This window comes from Falco peregrinus, chromosome 6 (assembly GCF_023634155.1).
Source record: "Falco peregrinus isolate bFalPer1 chromosome 6, bFalPer1.pri, whole genome shotgun sequence".
Lineage (NCBI taxonomy): Eukaryota > Metazoa > Chordata > Aves > Falconiformes > Falconidae > Falco > Falco peregrinus.
This window is the reverse complement of record NC_073726.1, coordinates 65,187,675-65,205,819: the sequence shown is the minus strand read 5'-3', so window position 1 is coordinate 65,205,819 and position 18,145 is coordinate 65,187,675. Positions and strand designations below refer to the sequence as shown.

The following is an 18,145-nucleotide window of genomic DNA, read 5'->3' as shown; positions in this document are numbered from 1 at the left end:
CACCCGATGTAAATAACGCACCCGCTTGCGGCAGCTCAGGGCCTAAACGCCCACAATGGAGAAAACAGTGTTTTGTCAATATCAGCAATCCACTGTTTCAGTTGTAACCGGCGCAGGTACCACATCTTCAGACGAAAACGTGATTTTTGGGAAGTATTTCTGTCATTGTTGCGTGGTACGTGTCCGTGAGGATTTACCTCAAAGCTGCCACACCGCTGCTTGCCAAATGCTGTCAGCCGAGCGGGGGGCCTGGCGCTCCCCTCCCCCCGCCCCCGTGCCGGCTCCCCCTCAGCCCGCACCGCGCCAGAGCCCATCTGCGCCTCAGCGCTCGGCACCTTCGGCACGGCAGCACTCCGGGCGATGGCTGAGGCCCGCGGCGGGACCCGGCCGCAGGCTCCCTGATCCCGGTGTTCGGCCCCCGCCAGGCCGCGTCTCCGCGGGCCGCCTCCGGGCTCCGCGCTCCCAGCCGCCCCCCCGCACTTCCCGCCCCGCCGGCGCCGGCCGCCAGCCTCCGCGCCCCCGGCTCCTAGCGCAGTGCTTAGTCGCGCCGCCAGGGGGCGCTGCGCCGCAGGGGGCGGGGCCGAGAGAAGGGGGCGGGGCCCGAGCCCACGTTCGAGTTCCCAGGGCGACGGGTGGTCGCGCCGTGACGTCAGGGTGTTTCCCGGTGACGTCAGACTGCTCATGCGCAGTGGCCGTGGTGGCGATTCTGGGTGACGTCACGGGTCGGGCGTGACGTGACGGTGGCGCGGGCCGCTGGGAGCTGGCCGGGATCTGCGCTCGCCCCCCTCCCCCCTCCCACTACGGGTCGCGGCTGGGGGCGTCCCGGCGGCGGGGACGCGGCTCCCCCCTCCCCCTCCCTCGCCCAAGCGCTTCGATCCAAGATGGCGGCGCTGAGCAGCGGCAGCAGCGCGGAGGGGGCCTCGCTCTTCAACGGGGACATGGAGCCCGAGCCGCCGCCGCCCGCGCTCGGCGCCTGTTACGCGGCGGGCAGCGGCGGCAGCGGCGACCCGGCCATCCCGGAGGAGGTGAGGCCACACGGCGGCTGCGGCGGCCCCCCGCCCCCCGCCGCCGATCGCGCCCCCGCCCCCTCCGGCCGGCCCGCACCCGGGGGCCGCTGGCGGGTCCGGACGGGGCGGTGGCGGCGGCGCGGGGCTCGCCGGGGCCCCGCGGGGCAGGGCGAGGCTCGGGGCCGGTGGCGGCGGGGATCCTCGCTCCGGGCAGGCCTCGGCCTTCTCCCCCCTCCGGCGGCGGGGGCGCCGCTGGCTCCAGCCGCCGCCGGTGATGCAGTGGCGGGGCGGGGAGGTTGCGCGTCTCGCCGCGGCCTCGCTCCCGGCAGGCAGCGCCCGGGGCCCGGGCCCGCTCCGTCCCGGGGGCGGCCCGTGCCGCCGTGAGGAGGCGGCGCGCCCGGGCCCGGGGGGGCTGTGGCTTCCCCCGCCGCGCCGCGCTCCGGCTGGGCAGGGTGGCGGTGGCGGTCACCGCCTCGTTTCAAACGCGCCCGGCTCCGCGCCGCTGCTGTCACGCTCGCTGTTACCTGGGGGCTGCGGCCGGCGAAGGTTTGGGGGGTGGGGTGGGGTTATAACCGGTTTCCCCCGGTGGTTTTGAAACGCTCGAAATACATTTTAAAAGCGGGGTGGGTACGGTTCCTGGGTGGCCGTTGGCCTGGCTCAGCGTTTCTGCACGGGGAGTCTGAGGGGACGTTAACGGCCGGGGCACGGTGCGGGCCCTGGGGGCGCCGGGCCTCTGGCGTGTGTCTCTCTCACGCTTCCCGTGTTGGGGGCACGTTACTTAACATCGCGATCCCACGGAGAGCGAGTGGTGCTCCCTATTTTGCTGGGGTTCAAGTGTAAGTTCTTCATGCTTCTGAAGCGTTTTCAGAAGGTGGGCTAAAATGTGCCTTAACAATGCAAGGTATTTTGCAGATTCAAATACCATAGGCATCAAAGTCAGAACAAATTGCCAAATGCCATGCATCAGGTCTGTTCTGGAGGTAAATACGGATGCCAGAAGCTTTGCTTCTTGTTTCAAGCCTTAGTTGGTGAAGATTATTTCAGCTCAGCTTTGGTTTCCTGAGTGTGCCTGTGTGATTAGTACCGGGCCTGTCCTCTGTGGGCAGAGTCTTGTGTCCCTGTGAGGTGCTGAGCCCACCAGGTCACAACTCCTTGCTGCTCTGGGGGGAGAGCCTCTTGCAGGGAAAATGAGCTGGCTTCAATCATCAGCTCACAGAGGGATCCAGTTTGACTCCCAGCTAACCCGGAAAAGACTGTCTTTTTATGCATTTGATCTATTAATAGCATAGTGGATTATAGTGGAATTAATGAGTTAGAGAAGTTTGACAAGTACGAGAGCTCATTCTGGGTAGAGGGCCAGAAAGGAGAAATAGGGAAGTCTACTCCTGTCTGTGCTAGCAAGAGGTGAGATTGATTCCCTCATCCTGAGGAGCTACTGGCTTACTTGCTGAAGGCAGGCAAAACTTAGCAATATACATGTATTTGCACCTAACCAGCAGGGTGATCAAATGCTTTCAGTTATGCAAGTTCAATCTTAACTTTCCCTAGTAAGGAGAAACTCTCAACTGGTTGAGAAACCTAAATACCTAAAGAGTGGGCTTTAACAAATGCTTTCTTTCAGCACCAAAATTACGTTAATAAGCGTTTTGCTGACTTAACGCCTAGATTGTGTTGGTGCAGCTGTGCATGGAACTGACTTTCTCAGTTATTTCTGCCATAAAACCAAAAAACAGATTCTGTGGAATTATTTCAATAACTAGTTTATATTGTGGCCCTAGAAACCGTAGTATCAATACAGCTGAGCTGAGTAAATAAACTGCAGTGCAAGAGAGAGGAGGGGAAGGCATGGCAGGAGGCAAGAATGTTTTTTTAAAAATCAATTTTCTTACCAAGGGAGGTGTTTGTGAAACTGCCATAAGTCACTTGGCTGTCAAAAATGCTTTAGCCTGTGTCAGTCATTAGATTTGACTCCAAATGCTAAATTACATAGCATAGCTGCTTCTCCTCCCGCCCTGAATATCTTGCATCCCTATATGAAAGGGAGGGAGGGAGAGGAGCAGTCTGGTGTCTGGAACACCTGCCAGCCAGAGAGATTGGTACGTTGCAAGTATGGGTGCATACGTTCAAGGTTAGAAAGTGTTTGAGGGTATTCTTGTATTGTTTAAAAGCAAACTTCTCATACATTGGAAATACTGAAACACACAGGTCTAGGGCAGAGCTGGTGGTAGAATTTTTATTTTCTGATGTGTTTTTTTTTCTTTAGTTAGCTAGTGCTTCCTCAAGTCATCAGTAATTAAATTTTGTTTACTATGTAAGTACACCTATTACTTCATCTAAGCCCGTACTTTTAATAAAGTTCAAGACAAAAAAATTGCTGATTCAGTTAAAATGGAAACTATCCTTAATACTAAAACAAGCCAACCTTTAGTGTAAATGCAAAGTGACATAAGTCAGAAAAATACTGAAGTGCTTCTGACTGACTCATGGCTCTAATGCAAGTACATGTCCTAGTGTTGTGGTTCATTCCTTCAAGACAAGGTAAATCTAAGCTTAAAAAGTACCCTTGCTGTGAAAGCAAATCAAGGAGCATCATCTCACTTATTTTGAGGAAATACCTGGAAATCTTTTCATTCCCTGCAGCCCTGATTTCCAGAAGGAAAACCTTCAGTTCTGTACTCAGTTTCTAGTTCTAAAAGAGGGGAATGGACAAGAATTTCTGACAGACCTTGAAGTAGTTTTACACAAACTTTTAAGTTGGAGCACTCTGGTAAAGGAGGTATTCTGTGTCAAGATAGTAATGGAGTGCTCTGTGTTGGTTACAACTGCGTCAGTGTCACTTACAAATTCAGGGTTGGGATTTTGAAAAACAAATTTAAGTAGTGTTGTTCAACTCATGGACAGTTTTTGATCAAATAATGAATTTACTGCTTTAGAGGTTGCTTCAGTAGCCTAACTGCTGATTAATAATTAAGTTATTTCATAAGAGTGTAATAATTGCTGAAGCTTTTTTTTTTTTTTTTGTACAACAGATTAGTGAGAGTAGTTGCCTGTGCACTCGTATAGTACATTTAGGAAATGGGTACTTATGGGAGAGATAGTATTTGAAAAGAGTAGGGGCAAGTGAATTTTGCAGAAATTTTCCTCTTCTGCTTTACCGTTGAGTTGCTGGTGTTGGGAGGCCTAGGATAAGTGCTGGTGTCCAGAGGCACGTAGATTGGCTTCTTCCCCAGGATGAATTCTCAGGACAAGAGATTGTTTGGATGGAAGCTTTTTGGAGTATTACAGGGTTGTTGATATAGTAAGGAGTGTGTGACAGCTGGGAGGAAAGGCTCTTGTTCTTGTTGCTAGAGATTATTTACACCAATATTAAATAATTCAAATGGGATTTTCTGTACTTGGAGCTTTGTGCCCTGAACTTCTCTTTGGAAGACAAAAATAGCTTTGGAGGTTGTGAAGTGAGGGCTTCACTGAGCTGTTCAACGGTCGATCATTTTCTAGGTGGCAATGCTGAAATTTATCCTGCATGGATATTAGGTATATATTTAGAAACCTTAATCTGACAAAATGATTTAAGAAGAATAATAAAATGCATAGAACAAAAAGGTGTTCTAACCTTATGACATAAAGTAAGTAGTAGGTTCTCATAAAGTAACATAAAAAGAAAAACTGAGGTGGTTTTTGTCGCAATAGCATTTAGGGAATCTATCATGCTGAGTACTAGAAGAACTTTCCTTTTAAGTTTCTCTTTCTCTGAAGAGTTTACAATTAAACGTGCTACTTATTTGGAAAGTTGAAATGTTGCAAGCATTTTTTTACTTCATTGCTTTTGTAGTTTTGGGAATACGTTTGATGTTGAATCTCAATTATGTTTCATTGCATTTTTGTTCAGTGATTGAGCTAACTTTATAGCCTGTCAATGACATCCTGTTTAATTGTGAGGACGAGTTAAACTTTAGCTACATTATGCTTCATATCCAATAATATTCTGCAGGAGTATATTTCAAAAGAGAAGTCAAATAATTCTTCTGTTCTGCATAACACAGGAAAGGCCTTAGCTGAATACTATGTCTGACTTCAGGTCACAGCTTCAAGAAAAGCACAGGCTAGCTGAGGTCAGTCTAGAGAAGAAAGATAACAGCGATCTGAAATCTGGAAAGTCAGAGCTTTGAGGAAGGACTGAAAAAAACCCTCAAGCTGTTTAAAAAAGAAATGGAAATTGTCAAATCTGATGCAAAGAATGCAAATAATTCATTCTCCAGGCTTGTGGTGATTACTGCCAGTGGTAGTGAGTTTAAATGGTAGAAGAGGAGATGGTTTCGCATTACTGTTAGACCTTTTTCTTTATGAGTAAGTGTAGTGAAGCATAAAAACAGACTTTCTGAACTTCTTTGTAAAATGTTCAATAATAGGTTCTGTCACCTCCACAGGCAAATACATGTTGGGAATGAAGTTCATCCAGGCGTAGAAAAACTGATGACTTTGATAATATTTTGTCTTTTTTTCCTTAGGCTTTTTATGATTTTTTTGTGGCAATGTAGATCGAACATTAGACAACAGCCTTGAAATACTTGAGTTTAGTGGGGATATTAAAGAGATTTCTGCTTATGATGTCTTTCCCAAAAGGGAATAAGATTAACGGCTCTGTCCTGTGGTAGCTTGTTTGATTACAGAAAATTTGCTTGATAGAGTAGTAGCTTCCTCTCAAAAGTTTTGATATCTCAGGAGGCTTGTTTCTTGTCTGTTGATATTTGCAGACTGATTGGGTACAAAGTGTTTGATACTGAGTTTTTTGTTAATTTTTGTTGTTAACTTAAGCCACCAATGCTATTCCCATTTGTATTTTGTTGTAGTTGTTAAACTCAAAAGACCTCTTATTTTTAAAGCTGTTCTAATAATATCCCTCTTGACGCTTCTTAGCCAGGAAAGACAATTCTTTTGTTGCATGCAGTTAAAAATACTGTAGACATTTTTTTAAAGCAAACTGGAAAACAACAATTTCCCTAAAGCTCCAATATTCCACTTTGGTTTGTTACTTTGCAGTAAGTCTGTAGTTCTGTTTTATTAATTGTTTTATCTATAGAAAATTTGCATGAAATATTTTGGAGGGAATGTCAATTAGAAGGGAATATAATTTTATTTGTACTTCCAAGGGAAGCAATAAAAGGTTTCAAACAGTCATGAAATAGCTAATCCTCTTCCAGTCCAGCCTTACATTAGAAGCTGGTTTTGGAGAAACTTTCTGGCCAAGTGTAAGTTGTACATAAGCTTTATTTTCAGTTTGCATCACTTGCTTTTGAAGGGTGGTGTAACGTACAGTGTAGTACAAATGCTGTGTCATAACCATAGTCCCTAACGGTTGATGCCGCTCCCTGTCACTGCAGTTACACTGAAGTCAATCAAATGGTGCTTTGCCACCCAGAGGGAGAGCCTTTGCTGTTTCCTGCGTCAGGCTGCTCAGCCAGATCTGCTCCCTTGTGCTGACTTAGTACCACATAGGTCTTTTCTGAAGTTGATACAGCTCATTAATGCTGAAGAAAATTGGCATCACTTTTGCTGGGTTATTTTTCTGCAAGCTTAGTGAACTGAACGTCTTCAACATTCAGCACCCAATGAGCTCTGAAACTCTTGTGAGGTAGGAGACAAAGGGAGTGTGTTTAGGGGGAGTAGTGGTAGTATGGTGGTTTCCCCTATCCCCTCTCTCTCTTTCTTTTTTTTTTTTTTTTTTTTTTTTTTTTTAAGATCATCTTTGTCCCATAAAACTGTATAGGCCTTCACTTTTTATATTTGAATGAGAAGTCTTGTTCAGCTGAGGCTTCCTTAGCTGGACTTGCCAGGTTTGGATCCTGACATGTTAGATCTTTATGGTTGTGACCTTCCCATGCTGGATTGCTTCTGAGCATAGCTTTCACCGAAATATGATTACATGACATAGTTTTGCCGGTATGCCAGGGATGTGAAGGTCCTCTGTGATCTTCTTGTATATTAAGTATACTTTTCCAGCAGCTTTGACCATGAGAGTTCTAGAGACAGTATTTAGTTTTTTGAGGTGTGAGATGGTTTTCGTAATTTTCAACTGTTCACAAATCTCTGTGTGTGAACACAGTTATTTTCTTATAGCTAGTGCAGGAGGATGCAGAAGTCAGTGTGCAGGATATGTACTTCTTTGCTTTGGCTTTTTTATTGCAATTGCTCTTGAACTTTTTGGGTGTACAATGGAATCCTCCTCATCTTCCCTCCTGCGCACAGCTTCTTTCCAAAATGATGAAATACATATTTATGCAACTGATTTCCTCTTCTGTGGCTAATGCTACCAACAAGGCTGCTTGATGCAGAATTAGATGCCTTTTTTTTTTTTTTTTTTTTTTTTCCTCTTCTGTTTAAATCCCTTGCTGCAAGTGTTTGGCTTGTTACTTCACCTTTTTAGTATTTGTGTTATTTTGAAGGAGCAGTAACAGTGCCTTTCTTTATTCTGTTTCTGATGACGTTTTATTAACATGTACCCTAGCAAAAAAGGGTGAAACAGCCAAAGATCTAATTTTTAATTCCCATTATCCAAAGGTCCTCTCAGTTCAGTTAGTTTTCAGGGAACAGTGCTGCTGGCTGTCATCCCACCATGACACTCCCCAACCAATGTGAGCATTGAAGATCACAAAACAGTCTGTGCTCTCTTCAAAATGAAGCTTGTCATGCAGTGCAGGTATAGTGCTTGGTACCAAATTAATTCTGCATACTATTGATACTGAATTCAGGAGATCATAGGGAGTGTGTTTGGGCACTGAAGGAAGCTTTTGTTTTTCCAAGGTTCTGATCAAGTGAAATATTTTGGTGAGTTTTCCCAGTATACCTGCACAAAATTTAGTGTGAAGAGGCAATTCAATTTCCATAGGAAGGGTACCAACTTGCTTTAAAACCTTTTTTCTAGGAGGCAAGCAAGTGAGGTAGTTAATGAAGAAAATGTACTTACTGTTTAAAAATGTGTTGCTTAACTAAGTGGCTGGGATTAATTTTTTTTTAACCACAAAAAGGGGTATACCACCTCTAATATCTTCATCTGTTCTGTAGTGAGGCCCCTTAAACAGTATCTTTATTAGTAAAGCTGGTGTTAAATGTACTTTTCCATCTTTCCCAGTGTTGGGTTTTTTTCAGTTTTCTAAACTAGATGGTTCTTTTCACCATCCTACCATGGTAGCTGTTGTTTATTGGTTTGGATTATTTATTTATTTTTTTTTAACTCTCCAACTCTACAATGAGTGGCAAGGAACCAATTCTGCGTTTAAAATTGTTTCATTTTTCATGTTGGTATTAGGGTTACTAAGGCAGCATGGTCTGCTGAGTAGAACATAGAATGCCGTTTAGGAGAATGTGGTTTCTGTGGCAGTTTCTATTTGTGACTGTTCTCTGTGACTGGGAGCAAATCACATTTGCTCTGGTTTAGGTTTTGAGACCTGTTTGTGATAAAAAATGCGATACCTTAGTTACTTTATTGGATCACAGGTACTTCTAAACAAACAGAATATATTTGTATTTGACTAACAATTCCAGCTGTCTACATTTTCTAACCAGCTGTCAGGAAACACATGCACTGTGTAGTAATAGTTTAGTGGTGGAATATTGTGGAAGTGTGTAACAAGTTATTTTATGGATTGAAAACTAACTGTTAAATAGGTGCTGATTATCTTTTCTGGATAGTCTAATTAATTGTGTGCTCTGGCAAGGAGAGAGCAGAGTAAGTTCTGTAGTTCAGCTGAGACTGAGTTAATTTGTTTTGTCATTTTAATTCATGTGATCCAAGCCGTTTAAGAGCTCTGCTTGACTAGTGTTTTCTTCTTATTATTGTAATTAGCTGGTTGGCTGCTTGCTTTTCATCGCAAATATGACTTGTCTTAAGCTTAAGGTGTGCAAAGAAATAGTCTGCTGTATGCATGATTGTCTTTTTTTGAACTTCACTGCCGTATGGATTTAACAGTTTTTGAGAGTCTGTGGTAGTTATATCTCTAAAGCAAAACTGCATTCTTAAATGAGTTAGAAAATCTGGGTAGTTTCGTGTTGTGTTTTTTTGGGGTTGTGTGTGGTTTTTTTTTTTGGTTAAAACCTGTGACAGTCTAGGGAGAAGTTAAGTTCATAAATGTAAATACAGTGAATTGTACCAGAACTTGATCTCTGTATGATCCTCATGTCTACTGAATTAAGTACCAAAATGAACAAAAGGGCTAGTAGTAGTGCAACACAAAAGCCTTATGGAATACTAAATTAAAGATTCAGTTAGATCAAAGAAAGCTGTGCAACTGGTGGTTAATGATTTAAATGAAGGATACAGGCACCTCTTATTTTTTCACACACTGCTGTTCTACTGCGGTAGAAACCATTTGTTAACTTTCCTTTTTATAGTGCTTGGAGGAAAATTCTACTTAGCAGCAAGCAGCAAAGATGGCAGGTGATGGAAAAAGTGGGGGAATGAAAGAGAGTTGAAACTTAAACAAGAAGGCTGCTATTTCACAGTAGCCTGAATCCATCTAACTGTGGGCTGTGGAGAGGAAAGGTGGCTTTTTTCCCCAGCTTAGGTGGTCACTGGGTCGTTTGCCAAGCTGTTTGAGCACGCTAGACTGGCAGGAAACTAACCTTGACAAAGAGAACAATTTTCTGCTTGTTTAGCATACTGAAATAGTTCAGCCGAAGGTTTAAGTTCTGGAGAAAGCGTAAGGAAGGGAGCAGGGGTAAATAGCCAAGGACAATACGATAGTTGCACCCACCTTCTAGGTTGGTGTAAGCTGTGAAGCAACCACTGCCAGAGGCTCTTGGTGACTGTTCTTCTAGACAAACTGCTTGGTTGTGTTTCAAGGGTAGACTTTATTGAGCTTTATCCTTTACAATTTATCACTATATTAAAAAAAGTAATTGTAAATGCTTTTAAGAAGCAAGGAACATTTGAAGTCTGAATTCCTTTTGTTAAAGAAGAGGCAACTTAAGAGACAAAGGCCAGCCAGACTGAAAGGCTATTTATTCTGCTTTAAGAGTAGGGTTGAATGATGAGCAATTACATTCATGTTTAGAAATAAACAAAGGAAAAGACATAGATTGCTCTCAGTTACAACTGGTGGTTTGTAAATAAATGAGAGATGCACAAATATTACATAAAAACTTAAGTAATACCAGGATTTTATGTGGTGGAAGTTCTCTAGTAAAGAAAGCAAGTTTTTATTGAATGTGTTTGTTTTGGAATCACAGAGTTAGTCTACTGCTGGTTGTGTCAATAGAGTTTCTGCTGCTAACTCCTCAAAGATGATACTCTGATACTTGAGCATTAGCTTGGTCAAATACTTCCTAGGTTTTTGGAGTAGGGAGGGAGTTGTTGAGTGTTTGGGTTTGGTGGGGTTTACTGGTTAACAGGAGCAGTGTCACAACAGCCACAGTTGAAAACCTGCACTGCTGGTTACAGGGGGATAAGAATTGGCCTTTCCTTCCCAAAAAATGTTGTCTGTTAAATCAAAAATAGTTTTCATCTTTAAACCTTTTTAATATTTTACTAACTGTTGTGCTTACAACAGATACCTTCTGATCACTTTACTGTATTAGCTGACCTAGTTATGATCTTAGTCATCAGACATGATGGTACAAAAAAAGTTGTACCTCTTCTTGAGGATTTTCCTTCTTGAATATACTATTACACATCTTCACCAGGCCATTCTTGACCAGCCTAGAAAGATATGTTCATAGACTTTTGTGGAAAAAGAGATACCAGATCCTTTTTCTCTTGGCTACAGTAACTTCTGTAGATATTGTCCATAACTTACTATTCTGTGATTGTAAATGTTAACCACACCCATTCTGAACTGTCTAGCTAGCCAACAAAGAAAATAACACTGTCAGAGTTCATATCTCAGACATTGTAAAGGAGCTGTGATAAAAATGATTCACCAACATTAATAAAAAGTTGGGGAAAATAAACTAGGAAAGGCAGCCTCAATGCTTACGTTTATGTCACTTGTGTAAACTTGTACGTGAAACCCATTGCAAGCTGCTTTTCAATTCAGTAGTTTTTCAACTGATAGTATTTTTCATACTTGTTTAATGAAAAGTTTAACTACAGCATTGAAAATGTGGTAGACATGAAAAGCCAGCAGAGTAGGAAAAATGGAAAAATTAACACAGCAGATGTGGGAGTTGAGAGAATCTTCCACTGAGAGATGGAGAAGATCTAGAGGCTGAAGTAAAGGAAGAAGGAAAGGACTGTCCTTCCCACTGTATGTGCATGTTCCAGCAGGCAATGCAGAAAATTAAGAACAAGCTTTGTAATAAACTAGAACATTTCAAGCTTGATGCGGGTGTAAAGTATCTCAAGAAAAAATAGCAACATGAGGAAGAGATAAGAGTGATTTTCAGGAAAGAAACTGGAAAATGCAAACTCTGCATTTTGACATGTGAATGGTGAGGTGAGGTGCTGAGTTATTAACCCCTTTCATATGTCCTCATGCCTCTCTCCCTAATGCTTCACTATCAAGTTAGTTAAGACGTTAGTCTAGCTATGAACAATCTCATGCGTGACAGCTTTCTAAAGCATTTTCTGACAAAGTGGACCCTAGTTCAGTGGACCAAACAATTGAATTGATTGTGTAAGAAAGAAGCCCGAAGGGACTGATTAGAATAGTATTGGATAGGTATTGATGATTTTGGCCTCCTTATAGAACAGTTTCCAAATTAAATGCTTAATTTCTTATTTCTGTTTTTAATTACCTTGATTCTATCAAAGTATCCTCCATCAATGCAGAACATACTGTGCCTGGACAAATAATGGCTTTTTTTTTTTCTTTACAGAATATATTTGAACTCTCAGGTGTCTTCTACCAAATGTGAATCATGCAGCTTAGAGTTGAGATGTGCTGTAAGATTTGAGTACTGGTGCCAGGTGCAAAAAGTATAAAAGATAGTTTGTTTTGTGCTGTCTCAGGCACTGCATGTTTTGACAAGCAGCAAAAGATGCAGAAATAACTGTGGCTTATAGGCTCACATTTGTGGAGCCATAGTCTTCCCTGAATAGAATGGATTTAGGCTTCTACTGTATCTGGCTTGCCTCTGGCTTGAAATAGGTCATCATCTTTATTACATTGCAAGGGAGTGCTTATTTGCAAAATTAATGCACAGTTATCCACAATAGGCAGATACAAGTTGATATATTCCAGCATATCTGGAATATTTCCAGTCTTCTGGCTGCCTGTGTCCATGTTAGCCTGTGTCAGCTTCCTTGTATCAGCAGCACTAAAAGCAGAATCAAATCTAATCTCTTGTGACAGAGAATAACCTTAACCTAACCACACAGGACAGAATAATTAATTTGAGGCTTTTTTTTAAAAAAAAAAAATGATAAGGTTACCCAGGTTGTAAAGGATTCATTACTTTTTCGTGGAGCTACAATGAAACAATGTGTCTCAAATAACCTTGCTGCTGATTGTGGGAAGGGACTGGACTTGATGTGGGATGGTACTAGGTACGTTGCAGATTTACTTTAGAAAACGTTAAGACTTCTAGCAACTGTCACTTAGGCTGGCATAATTTTTTATATTTCTGCGAGATACTTGGCAATTGTGGTTTTATGGTTTCCTATAGGTGTGGAGCTTCCTAAGTGTGGTGGAGTGCTCATAAGGGTTATCAAAAGCTATGTCTGTTCTTTCTTAATGACCAGCAGCCTTCTGCAATTTTCTCTTATTCTAGAGAAAGTGTGAATAAAGTGTGGATAAAGGGATTGTTGTGAGATCTTGAGGAAAGAATGGTATTAATGTGTACGTGTTTAACTTGAAAAGCTTGGGTTTATTCTGTTATCTAGGAACAAGCTCTTTGATCTAGAACTGCTAAAAGGATTCTACATTTCATGTTTTTGTTGTCCCTGTTGTTTGGTAGTTCTTTGCTGCTGTCCTGGAATGTGTGTGCTTATGGAGAGTGAGACACTTCCTAAAATCCTAGGCAATTTTTGTACACTTAGGTTTCATTTGCACAGTTGAAAGAAACCCGTATGTCTGTGAGTACTACTGAACTCAGAAGATTTAATTCTTAAGAACCTAGTGTTTCAGGTTTCTTCCACAGGTATGATTGGCGTATGTCTTGTCTCAAAGTCTGTAAGGCTGCGCTGGCGCACATGATGCAAACTTAGCTGAGATGAGTTATTGGAACAAGCAACTCTGCAAGGGGAACAGACAGGCTGAAGTTGCTGGCTCTGCTGGCTGTGTAAGTGCAACAGGTATGGTGTATTTTTTGTGAGGCAGAACCTGTGGGTACTGTGTTGTGCAGAAGCACACGTTTCTGAGTTGCATGAGGTCACTTGCACAGAGCACTAATTTCAAATTGCAGTTAGGAAAAGGCTTGAGTTCCTTCAGTTGAAGTAGTTGTAGATCCTGCATAGTAGGATGCAGTATACTTCCACAGGAATTGATTCTCAAGGGGCTAGCTAGTTAAGGGTTGCTCCAGACCGCAAAAACTGTGTATAAGCATATTCACTGATATGGGAAGCCAAAAGGTAAATTTTCTAGAAGTAAAAATAAGTAAAGTTGCCACTTAAAGGGAAATTGTGAAGCTTGGAAATTTGCCTTGGCATATGTGTTCTTCTGCGTACTTGATTAGGCATAGAATATGCTAGTCAATACTAGATTTGTGAAAGTTTTCCAGCTTGTCAGAAGACTTTTGATAAATATGGCTCACAAAACAGGTTTTCCATTTCTGTGAGCAACAAGTAATGATTTGTTGCTATGGTTGACTTTGATAAATTTCCTTCTGCCTTCAGCATACTTTTAACTGTGTGAATAGCTTTTCTAAGATAATAGAAATGTGTATTGTCTCTAAGATTCACTTGTGTAAAGGCTCTTTAGTGCACAGGTGTATAGTAGGTAATTCAGAGCATTGTTTTCAGCTTCCCTGAGCAACGTTGTGTTCCTTTAGACTAATTTCAGCTTCTTCAGGTGGAGACATTTTTTCCATAGCCTGGCAGTAAGTTTAATTTTTTTAAAATTTTCTTCATTAGTCACTCAGTTTTTGCTCTTGCCATGATGTTAACTTAGCAGGAAGATTTCTGCCCATGTTAAAGGCTGTTTGATTTTCTTGCCCACATCTTCTAAATAACATGCTTCCCTTGTGCATGTTATTGTTTCTCAATTATATTTGTTATTCTGTATCTTTACTGTAATAGAAGAGAGAAGTAAGGTTGTGCTCATGGACACAAAATAGAAAACATGAGCAAAGAAGTTACTCACTATCAGTCTTCAAAAGAAGTATTTGGAAACTCATCTGGCAGGGGTTCATTCTACTTAGCACACTGGTGAGGTCACACCTGGAGTGCTGTGTTTAGTTCTGGGCTCCCCAGAATGAGAGACACAGCTACACTGGGGAGAGTCCAGTGAAGGGCCACAAAGATGATTAAGGGTTGGTGAAAGGAAGACAGAGCCAGGCTCTTTCCAGTAGTGCCTAGTGATAGGACCAGAGGCAATGGGTTTAAACTGAAACATGGCAGGTTTCCTCTAAACATCAGGAAACACTTTTTTACTGTGAGGGTAACTGAGCACTGGCACAGGTTGCCCAGAGAGCTTGTGGAGTCTCCATCCTTGGAGATGCTCAAAAAGTGATCTGTGCTTCTGGGCAACGTGCTTGAGGAGGGGGTTGGACGAGATGACCAGCAGAAGTCCCTTCCAACCTCAACCTTTCTGCAATTCTGGGTTACTTTCCGTGAAGCAACTTTCATCCCCACCTTCCCTATTGCCAGGCATTTAAGTATAGTAAGTTGTCAATATTGGTTGTGGTACAGTGTATGTTGATGAAAACTTTCAGTGTGTAAAGTTGTCAGAATGACCAAGTAATAGAAGTTGTGTTAAGTACTAATGAAACCTGTTTGTGAAGGCAATCCTGAGATGATTCCTTCGTTTGCCAGGGATTTTCTATATGCACACCCAGGTTAACAGCATGTTATCAGTTACACAGGAACTAAGCATCCTAAACTCTTACATTGAACAGGTTAATTGAAATAGTGTTGATTCAAGCTTGTTCTTTCACCAAGCATACAACCAGCACTTGCCATCTTGGAAAGAACTAGCAAAATAGAGAAAACCTTCTCTTCGCTGCTGGTTGGGAGTCCTAGCTTCGACGTGATAGATTGTGAGTTTAGAAGCAAGCTGACTTCCACAGTTGCCTCAAGGGAATTTACATACAGAATACTTGAAATAGCACTCTCTCTTTGGTGTTCCCCTGCTTCCCTCACTTTTTGTAGTTTGGATTGCTTGTCCCTGAGCAAACTTATTTTTGCTTGACTGTAGCTTCTTGATGAAATCTTTGTTCTAGTGTCTGTTCTAAACTTGGGCTACAAGTGAATCAATTGCTAGTTTACTTTAGGAAATCGCTGGTAAATAACTGATGTCTAAAATTAGAAGGGGTAAATAAGGTGGTGTGCAAAATGTGAGTTCTGTATTTTAGAGTTTGTTTTCGTTGTGAACATCTCAAGCTTCACAGTAAAACTTGTGTTGATCCAGCTTAGGCACCAGTAATAGGATCCAATCTACTTTAGAATATAAAGTTATGTGCATCATCTTTTTGATGAGGTAGGTTGTCAAAATTTGTAAATCTAGACCTGGTCTTAAGGCTATACATATTATCATCTGTGAAGCAGAAAAAAAAGCTTTGGAAGAAGCACCATTTATATTATCTTCATTTCTTCCATCCTGGGTCTAATAACTCTGATGTAATATTTTCTTCTTGATAAATAGCTTGTATAACACTACCTATGAAGAAGAGATTCTTTTCTCTTCCTCCCCGTTACCCCACTATAAATTTCTGACTTTGGTTGAACTGTAGTGGCTTCTTAAATCAGCGTAGCATTTTGCTTTAAATGTTTGGGTTTGTGCCTCACTGGCTTTTTAAGGTATAAATTAGGATTCATAATACTGTTCACCTACAATAGTATCAAAGTCCTAAAACTAACTCTTTCAAGACATGAAGAATGAGTAAACCCAAGATGTTTCACAGTGCAGTGCCATAAGTCTTCCCTGTGTACTAGAAATAAATGTCTTATACAGATCACGTCTGAGGTCTGTAAGAAAACTTGCAGGGTAGACAGAGTATAGAAGACAGGGTATAGAAGGTGCTCTTTAAGATCAAGACATCCTATTCCCATGCAAATAGAACAGCAGGTCTTGGTTTTGTGATTGTTTACACAGATGACTTAAGGTCTGATAGACTAACTCCTCCACTAAACTTTGTAGTACTGTATAAATTGGATTGCAAAGTCTTCCAAGGAAAATACTTCATACGATTTTGATAAACATGAAAAATAAACTGTTCTGAAGTTGTTAATTCAATGGTCCCTGAATTTTAGAACCAAATTTAATTTTTTTCTGTTTATCTCAGAAGCAAGCTGTGTATTACTGACAGTGGATGAACAGGATTTTTTATTATGGACTTCTGTTATTAAATATCAAGGAAATGTATTTTTTTTGTTGTTTTAGGACAGATTCTCTATGTTGTTTCTGATTATAAAAATTTTTAATTTTCTGTTTTAGGTGTGGAATATCAAACAGATGATTAAATTAACACAAGAACATATAGAGGCACTGCTAGATAAATTTGGAGGAGAGCATAACCCACCATCAATATATTTAGAGGTAAGTTTACATTCAAATGATTGTGGTTAGATTAATGGTGTGTTATCTTGATCTTATATGAACCATTTTATGTTAAAACTGAGAATACCTTTAATAAAAGAGAATATTCTCCTTGTGCAACAGAAGCGTAACTTCCTGGAGATAGAAAGGAACTGTATGGTATTCCTGATACGCATCACTAGGGGAAGATCACTGGCATGGTCTAATAATTATGTTGGTGCAATTGAAATGTAATGCATGCTTTTTAGGTGCTGGGGGAAGATTGTATAATAGAAAAAGTCATGCTCTGTTGTTAAAAGCAAACATATACACATACACATGAAAACATAAGATTAACATTGCTTTTAAAGCAGTTGACTTTTTTCTCTTCCAAAAATAATCATGTAGGATCTAAAAAATTATGTTAGTAGACGGGAACTTCTTAAAGAAGTATATAAAATTGTAGGGTGGGGTAATATTTTTAAGCTGTTTAATTTGTAAACTAACTACAAATTAAATTTGTGTATTCTTTCATCAGTCCAGATTCATAAAGTTGCATTGACATAGGACCATTAAGAGGATAAAAAAGGACTGCATGCATAGGTTACATCTATTAGGAACTGAATGGGTGTCACTTGCTCCAAACCCTGCCCTGTTCTTGGTTCTCTCAAGTATTGAAGTAACTGGAGGTCAACCAGATTTCTTTTGTAGTCTTTTTAATTGTAATTGCTGCCTGAAGGCACAGGGTAATTAAAAATAAAGATCTCATTATTTGAGGTACTTTTAGGTTTTATCTTAATATGTCAGAGCAGAGCACTAGCTTGATTATACAAATATTGACATAATGTCCTTAACAGTTAAGGTCAAATGAGGCCCTCCATAGTTGCTTTACTTATTGCTGATGTGAAATGGGAGTATTGAACAAGTGCTAATCACTATTTTAACCACTTAATGGTATATAATATAAATACACTCGATTTTCACTTGAACCAGTTCATTCCATGTGTCTGGACTTAATATTGCCACATGTATGTTGGTTTCATTAGAGTGTGTATCAAATTGCAGTAATAATGAGCTTAATCTGTACTAAGTGTGGATTTCAGGTAGTGAAGTTGTTCATTGCAGCCATTTGTCACTTGCTTTAATCTAAATTAAAACTGAGATCCCTACACTGGAAACTTTTTGGTTATTCTGCGGTTCATTGATGGGGAAAAGGACATTTGCAGTTGTAAATATACACTAGGAAATTATTACAGTAGTGTAAAAAGTGTGGTAAGTCTGAAATACTTGGTGACTACAAACCATGAAGCTTAAAGTAGATTTGAAAGTCCAGTGGTTCCATGTGCCACTGAGATGAAACTCTGGCTCATCAACGTGGTAGAGAAGCGCTGCAAGACGGAGCAGGGTGTTCCTCTGCAGCAGTGAGTTCTGCTGGATCACAAAGCACGTCTTGCGACAAGTAGTGCTGGTACTGGCTAGGGAGCATTAAGCCATTGGGAGGAAGATGGAAGTGACCAGGATTCTGCTTTT

The 18,145-nt window shown here is 41.4% G+C and overlaps 1 protein-coding gene across 4 annotated transcripts in view; it reads left to right on the top strand.

The window, feature by feature from the left end:
• The first annotated feature begins 696 nt into the window (after positions 1–696).
• The window catches only part of BRAF (B-Raf proto-oncogene, serine/threonine kinase), an 88,421-nt gene continuing 70,972 nt past the window's right edge, over positions 697–18,145 (top strand). The window contains exons 1-2 of one of the 4 annotated variants that reach the window (XM_055807276.1): positions 697–1,025; positions 16,535–16,636. In XM_055807276.1, coding sequence (XP_055663251.1) covers positions 882–1,025; positions 16,535–16,636 — 246 coding nt within the window. In that variant the 5' untranslated portion in view covers positions 697–881. Of the gene's footprint in view, positions 1,026–6,424; positions 6,640–12,934; positions 13,224–16,534; positions 16,637–18,145 lie in introns of those variants that run through there. The other 3 variants (XM_027784064.2, XM_013297773.3, XM_055807277.1) reach the window with 3 other exon arrangements.